Below are 13,816 nucleotides of genomic sequence, written 5' to 3'. Positions count from 1 at the left end.
CTGGAGACACACATAGAGTTTGCAATCATTGTTTTATAGTCTAAAAGAGTTTCCAGAGATCCTGGGGCAAAGTCCATAGACCCATTACTATTCTGAAAGACAAATGCTCAATCTATTTCTCGTATGTAGAAACCTCTACCCCTTGGTGAGACTAGAAGGATATGTCCTAGTCCTATTTTTTTTTAAGTTAAAATCAAGTCATAAATAACCTTCTACAAGCTATTACCTGCTTCTCCAACCAGTGAACTGTCATGTCTGCTACAAGTTTACCAAGGGTTAAACTCCCCACGGAGACCGATGCCTAACAGCTCTCCCACAGCCAAAAGAGAATCTAAGAGAAGACAATTCTCACGATGTAAGTAAAAAAAAAAAAAAAGAAAGAAAGAAATACATCTGATGATGATAGGGAGACACTCAAAATTAAAAGGACAATGTAGACAGGTGAGGAGAAGTAGCGAGGAATCATCTTTCTTTTTTCTGCCATGAATAAAATAGAGACCACGAGTTGGGGGCCAGTTAATTATATTAAAAAAAAAAGAAAGTATCTCCAGAAAAATCTTTTTTTTCTCAGTGAAATAGTTTAGTTCTTTCATATAACATATTACACAACGTTAACAACCATGAAAAAACAATACAAAAATGCCCTCCGTTTAACAAGTAGAAAAATATAACTAGTATATTTATATTCATATATATATATATATGGCAATTGTGAATCTAATACTGTACAGAAGTAATTTATGCAGTTTGTTTTTACAAATAAATTATAGCTTAAATGCCTTTTCTTTCTGTTTTAAATTCTCTCCCTCCTCCTCTGGATGTACAGGTCTGGGTTGCTGCCTGGGACCATGATCGCCCATCAGTGCCAGTCAAATGTTCTGCCCACCAGCTCGAAGAACTTCTTATTGGGCTCGTGGAAGTACTCGTGCAGTTTGTGGAGGAGTTTGGGGTCCACCTGGGGGTGCGCGCGGCCCTTGGACTCGTGCAAGCAGCGGTCCCGGCCCCCGTCCCGCAGGCAGTAGAACCCTTTGGTCTTGTTGAAGTAGAAGTTGGAGGCGTTGATCTGGGGCGCCAGGCGCAGGAACCTCTCCACCTTCTGGATCTCGGGGAAAGGGTCCCGGATGAGGCGGTCCCCGTCCACGATGTGGAAGCGGCCGAGCGGGAAGAAGCGCAGCCAGTTCTGCATGTGCACGTGGTACAGGCTGCGGTTGAGCGCCTTGTAGTCCACGTTGAGGCGGCCATGGCGCACCAGGAACTCCTCGATGGCCGGGTAGGGCTTGCGCTTCTGCAGGTGGTTGTAGAACACCTGCGTGTAGTCGGACAGCACGCGCTCCGAGGGGTCCCGCAGGATGAGCAGCAGGCGGATGGCGGGGTTCATGCGGTGCACGCGCGCGGGCACTTTGGGGGAGGTGAAGTAGGCCGGGGTCTTCTCCACCGTGAGCTGGTGTGGCAGGGACAGGGGCATCTGGCTGAGGTACCAGCCCAGGCCCTGGCTGTAGTGCTCCTCCCAGTCGAAGAAGTGCACCTCGTTCTCCGCGGCCGCCACGTCGGGGTGCAGGCTGAGCATCTCCAGCAGCGCGCGCGTGCCGCCCTTGCGCACCCCGATGATGATGGTGTGAGGCAGCTGCCGGGCCGAGCCGTTGGTGGGGGCGACCCCCCCGCCGCCATCGCCGGGCTCGAACCCGGGAGAGGCCGGGCGCGAAGGCACCAGCCGGGGCTGGGCCACCAGCAGCAACGCGCCCAGGAGCAGCGCCGCCCAGGCCATGCTGGACACCTGGGGGGGCCTCAGGGCGCCCCACGCGGCAGGGACCGACCTCCGATCAGTGGCACATGGGTGTCGAAGGCTGCCGGTTACTGGGGAGAAAGAAAAGAACAAGGACGTGTTAACCCCAAATGGAAGAGAGAAGCCACACCGTGGACACCTGTAGTCTGGGCGCTGCGTTTTACCTTCTTTGGAGTCTTGTTCATCTCTCTGTAACACTTTGTAAGAGGTTAGAGTGAAAAAAAAATATATGTGCATATGTGTGTGTGTATATATACATATATATTTATCTTTGGGGATATATATATATATATATTTATAATGTGGGGGTGGAGGTAGAGCTATGGCATCTATGGTAATTACTGTTCCAAATGTGACGTTAGACATCTTGAGCACCCAGAGAAGAAGGACCAAAGCACTGGCCAAGGCTGTGTGCCAATAACTTTGTTTATTTAAATTTACATGCACTCATTTTTATTCATAGTACACTCTCTCTATTTTTTTCCTCATTTGTTTGCGAATCTCTGTATGGCTATCTCACACGTGGTACAAAAACAAGGCCAGAGACCCCTTCTCGGCCACCATTCCACAACCCCTGCCCTACAGAAAAGGGTGGAAATCTCCGTCACTGGGCTCCACCAAACACCAGGGAAATAGCTGCCTACGTCTCAGTAGCCGTCAGTGATCTAGAACAAGGCTTGTTTCTTCACCCCCACCCCCACCCCCGCCCTTTTAGGGGCTCTTCCTCTCCCAGGGCAAGCAAACCTGAGCAAGAGAACCATCACCCAGTACCCAGTAAGACCCTGGTAACGGTCTTACTGGGGCAGCAAGGAGAAAGGAGAGAAAGGAGAAGGGAACAAGGAGAAACTTGATGTGGGCTTGACACATGGTGAATGGAGAGCCATGACAACGCTGGCCTCACGAGGCCAGGCCCCAGCGCTGGTGCCACCACCATGGGAAGAAAGTGCCCTGGCCAGCAGCTGGCCTTGGGGTTCTACTCATAAAACCACACCCCAGCCCTTTATTTTGCTTCAGTCACATTTCAGACAGAGTCCCCGTACTGCAACCCTCCTATGGATGCCTCCTGCAGAGCTGAGATTACAGATACAAGCCACCACCCAGCACTTTGGGAGTGTTGATATGGGGGGTCTCACCAACCTTTTCCCCCCATCCCCTGGGCTGACCTTGAATGAGATCCTCCTGATCTCCACTTTCTGAGTAACTGGGGTGACAGGTGTGAGCCACCAGGCCTACCCTCTGGTGAGTGTTACTTGACTCTCTGCAGAAAGATGTGGTAGTAGGTTGGTAGGCACATTCCTTTATTGGCCTGTGACAATGGAGAAGTCTTCACAGGAGAAATGCTTACAGTGGACAAGAGGGGGTGAAAAGTGATGTAAGCAGAAGAGCAAAATGGCTTGTGTACATAGCGCCTGACTGCGAATAAAGCAGCTCCCAACTGGCTCAGTCTCAGTGTAGGCTTCTACTCTGTAGGTGACCGACGTGTCCAAGGAGCCCCAAATGTAGTCCATTTCTAAAATCAGAGCCCGGATTCAAAGCTAAATTTCCAGCTCTCATTCTTCAAACTGCCTCCTTCTACCCAATTCCTCTTCTTCACCTTTCTGACAGCATTCGGCCAGTAAAACCCCAGAAGGACACACACAGGCTAATGACTACTTAGCCTTGGTGTCGGGGCCTCCCAGAGCAGATATGTTGTGGGAGAGGCTGTGGAGGAGCAGATGCACGAGCACCTGTGTTTGGCAGTCTCCAGACCAGAGGAGACTTTGAATGCTCACTTCAGTAACTCTGCTTCAACACTGAAGGGATGGGTTAGAGACAGGCCTACTATGGGCCCTGCCATGTTTATAAAACCAGTGAAATGTTTTCTATTGAGAAGATCCATCCCCTTCTTTAGAATGTGTTTAAATTGTACTTCACCATGTTAAAAACAAGTAACATTTGATGACTGGATCAGGCATGGTAACTCATGCCTCTAATCCCAGAATATATATATATATATATATGTATATATATATGAACAACCAACACAACCCAGGACTTCAGATTAAATTTCTTGATCTGTTTCCCCTGCCTTGAAAAAACAAATGTAAGTTATGTAGCAAGCAATGGACCAGATTTGCTATCAGAGAATGAGAGTGCACCAGGGCAGACACTTGAGAGATTAGGTGGCAAATATTTTTTAAGGAGAAGAAGTGTTAAGGAGGGTTGGCCACGCAAGATGTGGTTTGAGGCGGGTTGTGCTGATGGGGTGTACAGGGAGGGTAATGGGTTATTTGCTTCAGTCAAATGAATGTTTCAGAATGCTTCAGTCAAATTTCATTTCCTTTTCAAATGATCATGTGGAGAGAAAAAAATAGGCCTGGTGGTGGTGGTGGTGGTGGTGGTGTGTGTGTGTGTGTGTGTGTGCACGTTTGTCTTTGTGTATCACATGTACATATGATTTCATGGTCCAGGGGAAAAGTAAAGTACTAACACCTAAAACTAAGCATCAGTTCTGCATGAAGACCCACAAAACAATAACCCAGCTAGATCTGTTGTTTAGATAGTCTGGCTAGTTGATGCTGTTTTCTGGGTAGTACAGGATACCTCTGAGACAGCTTCTAAAGGGGGAATTACCAGCAGACAGCCAAAATATAGTTTGGCTTTTACAAAAAAAAAGAAAAAAAAAAGAAGAAAATGAAAAAAAGGCAGTTAGTAGTTAAAAGCCCCTTGTTTCTACTTTAATACTTTCTAAAAATGAATGCACTTATGTCTAGACCTTTTGTATTCCAAATATATTTCAGTTTTACAGGGGAAAATTAGCTGAAATCATATCTATCTGTGTGTATACATATATATGTGTGTGTTTATGCCAGAGTAAATATACATATATTTCTAGCTACACATGTTATATATGTGCATATAAGTATATTTGCATATATGCTACACATGTATATAGACTGCGTATATGTATTTTTATACACATATGCATATCTAAGTAAATACTCCATGTTACTATACACTAATATGCAATGGAATATGTATGCACACAAAATAGCCAGTGGGAGACAACTTCTTTTGGTGGCTCAATCATTTGGACCCACCAGAGGCATAGCCAGAAAAGATGCCCAAGTTCAGATGGAGCTGGAAGCTCCATCAGCGCCACACTGACCTTGACAATGGAATCTCAGCATCAGAATGACGCTTGGAATTCCGGCCCAAGAGAGTCATGTTGTCTTTTCGTGTTATCAGTGAAGATGCTTGAGATGACTTCCCACAGCCACAGTTCCAAATCCGGACTTGGAAATTTTGGATCCTGATTTCTAGTCCCGTAGCCTTGGTTGCTATGACTGCTTTCTATAAAACAATGATTGTGCTGAAGAGGTCCCCAAAGAAGAGAGACACAACAGAATAGAGCCAGCAAGGTCAATTCCTTGGCCACCAACTGCAGAATCAGCTGATGCATGGGGTACACCCAGCATGATGTCACACCCAGTAATCTGTTCTGTTTAGTAGATGGGGTGAAGGCATCATGCTTCTAGCTTTGACCTTGGTCAGTGTGTCTTTGCTTCTCAGCCTGTAAAATGGGCACATTTCCACCAGCCCCAATGACTATACTGAAACGGAAATAAGATGATATGCCAGGGTTGTCCAACAGAAATATACTGTAGGCTGGATCTGCCCTTTTAAATTTTCTAGGAGCCATTTAAAACATATTTCATGTGATCAACATATATCCAAAATATCACTACTGCAACGTGCAATCACTATGCACAATCCTATGCATCCTTTTGTATCATGCCTAAAAAAATCCACTGTGTGGATCTTTATAGTACCTGTCCAGGCTATGGTGGAAAACACACGTGGAGCACTAAGCCACAGAGGAGGCCTTCCTGAGTGGGAAGAGGACCAGGAGGGTGAGTCTGAACTTGCCGAAGGCACAGACACAACCATTATTCTCCCTGAAGATAAATTCACTCTTCTCCCACAAGGAGTGAACCAGGTCATCCTGTACACATGGAATGGTCTGGAAGTTTGGAGCTGTCAAGGGCAGGGATCTAGAATGCTCCACAGCATCTGGAGCTGAGGCCATCCCTTCGACCTCCTCTCTTGTCTATGTCATGGCCCTGTGTAGGCTCTGGGCTAAGGATGACTTTTTGATTCATGGGATATTCTTCCTGCCAACTCCACCAGAGTGGTCTCTACTACAGGATGAAAGCAGTGGTTTTGTCTAGAGAGCTGGGGGACAGGGCAAGGATTCCAACACTGAGCAGGCAAAGCCCGAGTCTTTGTTTCCCACTTCACTTCTTGGCAAGACCTACAGTTAGTGTACAAATAGTTACTGGGCCAAACAGTTTGATTCTTAACCAAGAACTGGGTGTGCATGAGTCTTACTAACTGGGCCTCTTGGTTTGGTTCTTCAGCCCTGTTAAATATTCATGCTCGGTGCTGATCCTTGGATAAGCAATAGCATTTCTATGAAGACTCAGCTTTGCTTGGATGAGCAAAACACGCACCTTCCTTCCTCATAGGCCAATTAATAGTTCCCAGGGGCAGACACAGCCATTTCTGTGTGCTGTTTTCTAGGCGCTGCCGTGACAAACCAAACCCTGGGGCTCAGGAAGTCAAAGGACATGAACTCCTCGCACCAGTGACTCCAGGCTTCCGCAGGCCCCAATGTGAACATAAAACCACAGGTGAACCCTGCAGGGCACTCCAGAAACATCCACAAGGGGACTTGCTTTAGAATTTAATCCAAATTCCTATCGGGGGCAAGGGGGTGTCCCCTAAAGTGGCCCCTCCAGCTTCACGTTGCACCTTCATCTGGGCTTAAGCCTCACTCACCTATCTGTCCTCTGGAACCCACTCAAACCCACCCATCTTTGGCCTTGGAATTTATGACTCCCCATTTCTAGGTTGTTAGGGTGCTCTAGGTTTTCTGAGGCTGCTGTTTGATGATCAGGTCAGGTTTTTTTTTTTTCCCAAACATCTCCCCTAGTACACAGACACCCTCTCATTCACATCAATCCATTTGATGGTCCTCAAATACTTTTGGAGATCCCTTGGTTGTCTACTGTTTGCCCCTCCCTACAATGCACCTTACTGAGCCTCTTGGTTGTTGTCAGGTCTTCTCTGGCTGTTGGGCTCATTATAGGGACTGCTGTCTATTTGTTACATCAACTTGTTAAGGACAATCAACGGTTAGGCCAATGTCTAAAGGTTACTGAGAAAGGATTTCCATTTAGCAAACAGAGGAATTTTAAAAGTCTGTATCATATGAGTAGTAGCTTTGCCAGCGATCTCTAGAGAGTCAAGCATCAGCCAGATGTTGCAAGGGGCTTCTGTATGTCTAATAGTGACAGGACATAAACATTTTTAATGTCAAAGGGGGGGAAGCTGTAACATAACCCTTCAAAATATTTTTAAATTTTTCTTCTGAAGTCTTCTTGTCACGTAATTCATTATGACCCTGACTGTAACAGAGGCTCTTAGTCCTAACACTGGAACACATTCATGGACCCAAATGAAGTAAGAATAATATTTCATGAATAGAAACTTGCATCAGCAACAGAGGTGTGCTAGCAGCACCTTGTCTGCAGAACAACTGGCCATTAACAGGAAGAAGAATATAGCTGGTGTGGTCAGAATCTCCTCTAGGGCAATAGGGGTGATCTAATCATGGCCCACAAGTACTTGATAAGATTCAGGAAAAGAGATACAGAGGAAGGGGCTGCCTGCTGGACATGTGCCATCATGTGCCAGGCAGTAAGTACTGGCACATAGATCATCTCTTTTAACACTTACCACATGATGGACAGGGAGGTGTTCTCTCTTTTATTTATATTTCTAAGCAATGAAATCATGGCTAAGAGGAGTTGGAAAGCAAAGAAGGGTTTGCAATCAGACAGATGCAAGGTGGGATTCCTGTACCTAATTGTCTTCAGGTACCTTTCTTGAGGGTTCAATGTTCAGCTCAGGCTTAAACCTACTTCACAGGGGAGCCATCTGGATTGAATGCTATTCATACCAAGTACACAGCACAGGGCCATGCACATGACAAACATCAGTGCCCTGCCTCCCCCTCTCCCCACACTAGATACAGACATTTACTAGAAACTTACAATTTAGGGTAAATGATCTGCTCAAGATCTCTGAATCAGGAAATGTCATAGCTCAAATTCCAAGGCCATCTGCAAAGCTCTGGGCATTCATCTCTCCCTTTGCATGTCTGTGTTCCCGGTGGGCAGGGGGAAGTGAATTCCAAACAGCAGGCCAAACTTGTACAAAAGCAACATAAGAGAGCAGAAAGTACCAGATCTTATATGTTACTGTGCAAGAACTGCTCAGTTCAAGCATTCCATGGTATCAAATAATAGAATTTTCTAGAACTAACTGAAACCTAAATAAGATAGTTGGACAACATAACTTTTCTTCTTCTTCTTCTTCTTCTTCTTCTTCTTCTTCTTCTTCTTCTTCTTCTTCTTCTTCTTCTTCCTCTTCCTCCTCCTCCTCCTCCTCCTCCTCCTCCTCCTCCTCCTCCTCCTCCTCCTCCTCCTCCTCCTCCTCCTCCTCCTCCTCCTCCTCCTCCTCCTCCTCCTCCTCCTCCTCCTCCTCCTCCTCCTCCTCCTCCTCTTCTTCTTCTTCTTCTTCTTCAACTGAACCTCTGGGCAATCAAAAGCATGAGGTTATTTCTTCTTTTTTAGGAGTCAAGCTGGTCTGCACTTTCATCTCTACAAAATGACTTAATAACCTGTTGCTGGGGTGTTAAATTTCCATCTTTGGCAGCTCAGAAAGTAAGAAATAGGAAACAAATTGAGCGTTGACTGTCACTCTGTGGAAGGGCCCTGATATTTCCAGACCAGCATAAATATTTATTTTCTCTACCTTGGCTCCCTATACATGACACTTCTCAAGAAAGGTTGACATGAGCTTTTGTCTGGACTTATAGTAGCAATAGCTGTCAGGTAGGATGGGATTAAAAAGAGTTTATAGAGTCCCAAGAACCAGAGGTCAGTTCACATAATGTTAATAAGGTTCCCTGGACCATATCAGCTGTCTGGTGAAAAAGAAATTGGCCCTATTTTCCTCATGAGGAGCTTAAGACTCTTGGAATGCAACTCGTCCAGGCATTCTCGGCAGCCTTAAGTCCTCTGAAAGGCTGAGAGTTTCCAAATTTACAAAAATAAATATTGAAAGTACCTCAGTAACAAACATCACTCTCTAGAACTAAAGGAAAGAGATACCTTGTCTAGCTAGGGATGGAAGCAATGGGTCATGATAGGAGCAGGGACATGGAGCTGTAACTCTCAGCGCCATCTTGGAGTCTGTGAATGTCCCCTGATAGAATCAAAACAATGAATGCATAAATAAGAAATGCAACCTCGCCCCGCAGGGTAGTTTGAAGCCTACCCATGCAATGCTTGTCCTCCTAAAGTACAAGATTAGAGGCGGATAAGCAAGCAAGGAGGAGTTCTGTGCTTTGCAACCCTGAGAGGCAGATTTTAGTCCAGGGTGTTCGAGGGATAGCCTGGGGTGCTGCATTCCTAAGGCACTGGTTCTCAGGACCAGGTGGAGTTGGCTTACTCATTTCCAATCCCAGGAATGAAGGGCCTTAGAATGCGCATGTCTGCCCAGATTCTGCCCACCTGGCCTGTGGGAGGAGTGTTCTGCGTGTTCCCTTTGTTTTCTTACTTGTGTGGAGGTAGTTGGTTTTCAGGTCCAGGATTAAAAACAATCATGGGAGATGGCAAAGAGAAGGAATCAGGATGGGAATGAGGCCGTTTCACAAGATCAAACCGGTAACAAGACTGGAACGCACCCAGGGGAGATCCTGGAATGAACAGAGAATTTAGAGCCAGAAACTTGACTCAAACCCCAGCTCTCCCATTTAGAATGCACAAGACAACCTCTGAATTTCGGAGGCTGAGATGGGAGGCACTGGCCCTCTGTATTTGCAGTGAAGGTTAAGTAAGATGGCACACATGGAGTGGCCAGAATATTGCCTTATTGCCTGGCCGGTGCCAAGCCTGCAAATGCCAGCCACTATTTTTGCCTCTGAAAAGAAAAAAAAAATGCTGCACAGTATAAATGGGTCCCAGGGATGATAATTAGTCAAACACATTTGTTCACGATCCAAACTGCTGCAGTGACTCAACCAGCCAGGGGCTCAAGGAAAAAAAAAAGACAAAAAGAAACAAAAGGACAGTGACACACAGATACACAGAAGCAATCCAGCTCTCTCTTTGGAGACAGCACAAAGCAAGGCCTTGCAAAGTGCCCTGTGAATGGGTACCAAGCAGCCAGGTGTGGGTAGCAGCAGCCCAGAGAAGAAGGAGAAGCAAGGCTCCTTCTCAGTGCACTTCATCTGCGTGGCTGGGCGCAGAAGGCAGCCGTGACCTAAATAAATCCTTCATTAGAGGCAGAAAACACTGGCACAGGCGGCGCACGGCAGAGCACTGTGACAGGAGGGTGGACAGGGCCTCTCTTATTTCTCAGAGAAGCTGAGGAGAAACAGGGCTCTGCGAGCAGACGGGAGGCAGGCGCTGGGTTGTGGCAGCCCTCTCTGCTGTGCCTGGCTTCAGTCCTGCCCCGGCTTATGACTCAACACCTGACAGGTGCCCTCTCAGCCACAGAAGCTCCCCCTACATGAGGGAGAGACCTCATCCATCAGCCCACAGGTGAAGAGCACCCACAAATCCCATGTGTTCCCCCAGAAATAGAAGTGGAGAGACACGGGGCATGGGAAGCAAAGAGAACCACGGGCTTTCTTGTTCCATTCTGCCATTTCACAGAAAAGGAAGTTGAGGTAGGTAAGGAATGAGAATCCTAAAGTCAGGCACACAGGTTCTGAAATGTGTAGGAAACTCCTGTGTCCTGATTCCTTTGCCAGGGGACCCCAAAACACGAGAATGTGTTGTGTTGGAGCATGGAGGATTAGGAGATTGCAGCTGGAAACAGGGATGTGCAAACCAAAGTAAATTCATCCCCCTAGATGGGCAAAGAGAAAGGGAGGATGTGCTTCATTTCTCCAGACACTCTGTTAGGGATAGAATGCGTCTTTGTCACGTTCATGTTTTGGACTGCAAATCCCCAACGCAATGGTACGGGAAGCTGGGGTCTTTGGGAAGTGAGTAGGGTTAGGTGAGGACGTGCGGTTGGGACCCCTTAACCCCAACAAGTTTGGTGTCTTTGGAAGAAAAGGAAAGGACCAGAGCGTGCCTTCTCTGTCCACCTTGTGAACACACAGGGAGGAGGCAGCCAGGGACTGAAGACGCTGACACCTTGAAGCTGGGCTTCCAGCCTCAGTAACTGTGAGAGATGCCTCCCATGGGTGGACCTGTCCTGTGGACCGGTTTAGAGCAGTCCAGCTGACTGGGATGTGGTCTGCAGAGCAACAGCAGCTGAGGAAAGGGCTTTTCCTGAGCTCTCCTGCTGTGTAAGCACAGGACTGCCGCTGACGTCACTCGGGAAGCTGGCTGGTGGTAGGCTCCGGGCAGGCAACTCTGCACTTATTCTGGCTTAAACAGGCAGCTGCTGCCAACCATGGCAGCTGTTGTTGGTTGGAAACCAGGGGACCAAAGCGACTGATCTCTGGGTTTTTCAGGATTCAATTTGCCTATCTATGTGGTCAGTCCTGATGTGTATTACTTCATTAAATGGATACAACTTGGCCAATAAGGAGAAGAAGGGGGGGGGGCGGGGAGGATTGTAGAACAAACTCAAAAAAGGCTGAAACCTAAGGGCTATATTGTGTTCACAGCTCATAACTAACATTTTACCAAGTGTCTACAAGGTTTCTCAAATGGCACTGCATTTCTGGGGATGTGGAAACAATCCAGTTACTGTACTCAAAGGGTGTCTATCTGTGAGTATATGGGATCTTGGAGGACATACCTGGAAGGAGCTGCTGGAGAGGAGGAAAGAGGAACTGCTCCACAGATACAGGTGGATAGAATATGTGGTGGAGCACATGGTGGTTCTTCTTCCCATAATGCCCTGGGTTTGCACTCAACCAACAAAATCTATGGTAGCTGCTCCCTGACAAGGCCGCAGTGGGAAAGTCAGTACTCTAGTTGCACTTTCAGGAAACTCGCTGCTTTACACTTGACTTCTCCTCTGTGTCTTACTCACAAGGCGGTGGCATGGAGTGAGCCATGGTAGCCACAGACCCAGGAGGGAGCTGGAGCAGGAAGTGCGTGGATGGAGGCCACAGGGGAGGTTCTGTGCGGGCATAACCTTGGAAGAGATGAGTCTGATCTGCAGAAATTCCCCCAGGGGCTCGGGCTCTAGTTATTTCGCAGCAGGAAGCTGGGCTGTGTTCTGTACAGAAGGCCCAAGCTGGACTTTGCTCTGGGACCCGCAGATGATGGCGGGCGGAGGTTAGATGGTACGAGGCTGTGAGAACTGCACACCCCTTCAGTGCCTGCTGAAGGATTCAGGAATTAAAAACAGGGTCCTAACGCATCTTTACCAGCAGGCAGGAGGAAAGTGAATGGAAGAAACATCTTTAAAATTTCTGTTTGACTGTGGCCCAGAGCTCCTTCAATCCGTATGGTTTAACATGATCATTTAAAAACAAATATTTAAGTGACCGTTCAGTAACATGCCCCTGTTCCTTCACTTCACATATGGTTATATCCTGCTACATGCTTCTGGCTGCTGAAACTGTCATAGGTGAAAATGAATTGTAGATCCATAACCTATTGAACATCGTAGCTGAGTGACACAGCACACAGCACTGGAAGCGTCAACTGCTTCCTTGGCAGGGAAGTCCCCCCTGTGATGCACTGTTGTCTGTCAGCATCTTGAGAGCACGGGAGCAAGTATGACCGGCTCAGGCACAGCTCCATATTCTAAGCTCAAAAGACAGGATCTACTGAATGCATAGCATTTTCTCACCACAGTTAAGTTGAAAAACTTTAAGGCAAACCATCCTAAATCAGGACTGTTTGTTTGTATTGCCAAGAAGAGAGAAACCAAGTCTGCAAGGAGCTCAGGGGAAAAACTAGAGTAGAAATCAGCACCATCCCAGGTTCTTTATTTTTCCTTCTTGGAATAAATCTGCTGCCATTAATATGGTAGTTGTGAATCAGCAAGAGTACACACTTCTTACCTCTGCCTCCTCCCCTGCTTATTTGCACCTGCCTTGATAAACACTTAAAAATGCAATGCAAGTTCAATATTCCTTTGTGCTGATGTTTGGGGGAATCAGCAAAATTAATTAGTATCTTATTTATCTTGAATTCAAGATTTAAAATTTCTGTATCAATTTACCTTATCAAGATAATGCCATTTTATTATCTTGTCATCTTGAAATATTTAAATGCCCTGTGATGTATTCAGATTTACAGCACTACACATGAATTACCCTGGACACAACATTTGCAATCTCTTACTATCTCTCACCCCAATTGAAATATCTTCAGATCAGATACAATGATGTATATCAAGGCAAAGCATCATAGACTGTGTTATTCATTTGTTCTGAATGCTAATGAAAATGATTGATTTATGTTTTATATTAAAATATTTGCTATCATTTCAATAAAGAAGTTGAAACAAGCAGGCAAGACTCAAGACGTAATCTAGAGTCATTGGATGAATTCTGGAGCCCACTCCATAGGAATGCTCGTTATTTTGTGTGTTTTGTTGTTATTGTTATTGTCATGGGCTTGAACTCAGGTCCTGGGCTCAAGGTTAGCACTCTACCTCTTTGAGCCATGGTTCTACTTCTGGTTTCTGAGTAGTTAATTGGAGATAAGAGTCTCACAGGGAGGTTTTTGTCCAAACTGGCTTTGAACCATAATCCTCTGACCTCAACCACCTGAGTAGCTAGAATTAGAGGCATGAGCCACCTGCACCTGACTAAAGTCTAGGTTTGAGTCCTAGCTCTAGATCTACCCTGTACTCCTGATTCAAGAGCAAATCATGTGACTTGTAGGTCTCATTTTTAATTCTAAAGTATGGGATTTGATCACAATATCAACTTTATAAGGCTATCATAAGAACAAAGGTGATATTACTACAAGGCATACATCAGAGTAGGCCTGGTATGTA

The 13,816-nt window shown here is 46.3% G+C and overlaps 1 protein-coding gene across 5 annotated transcripts in view; it reads right to left on the bottom strand.

The window, feature by feature from the left end:
- Positions 1-535: 535 nt before the first annotated feature.
- The window catches only part of Hs3st1 (heparan sulfate-glucosamine 3-sulfotransferase 1), a 29,903-nt gene continuing 16,622 nt past the window's right edge, over positions 536-13,816 (bottom strand). Inside the window, exons 2-4 of one of the 5 annotated variants that reach the window (XM_070012523.1) lie at positions 9,452-9,590; positions 7,882-8,037; positions 536-1,854 (exon numbers count right to left, since the gene is read on the bottom strand). In XM_070012523.1, the coding sequence (XP_069868624.1) occupies positions 860-1,854; positions 7,882-7,930 (1,044 nt within the window). In that variant the 5' untranslated portion in view covers positions 7,931-8,037; positions 9,452-9,590 and the 3' untranslated portion in view covers positions 536-859. Of the gene's footprint in view, positions 1,855-4,931; positions 5,117-7,881; positions 8,038-9,451; positions 9,591-13,816 lie in introns of those variants that run through there. The other 4 variants (XM_070012525.1, XM_070012524.1, XM_070012527.1 and 1 more) reach the window with 4 other exon arrangements.

Source organism: Dipodomys merriami, unplaced genomic scaffold (genome assembly GCF_024711535.1).
Source record: "Dipodomys merriami isolate MVZ:Mamm:240054 unplaced genomic scaffold, mDipMer1.0.p SCAF_9, whole genome shotgun sequence".
NCBI classification, from domain to species: Eukaryota; Metazoa; Chordata; class Mammalia; order Rodentia; family Heteromyidae; genus Dipodomys; species Dipodomys merriami.
Note: the sequence above shows the minus strand (reverse complement) of the source record. Positions and strands in the feature narration are given on the sequence as shown.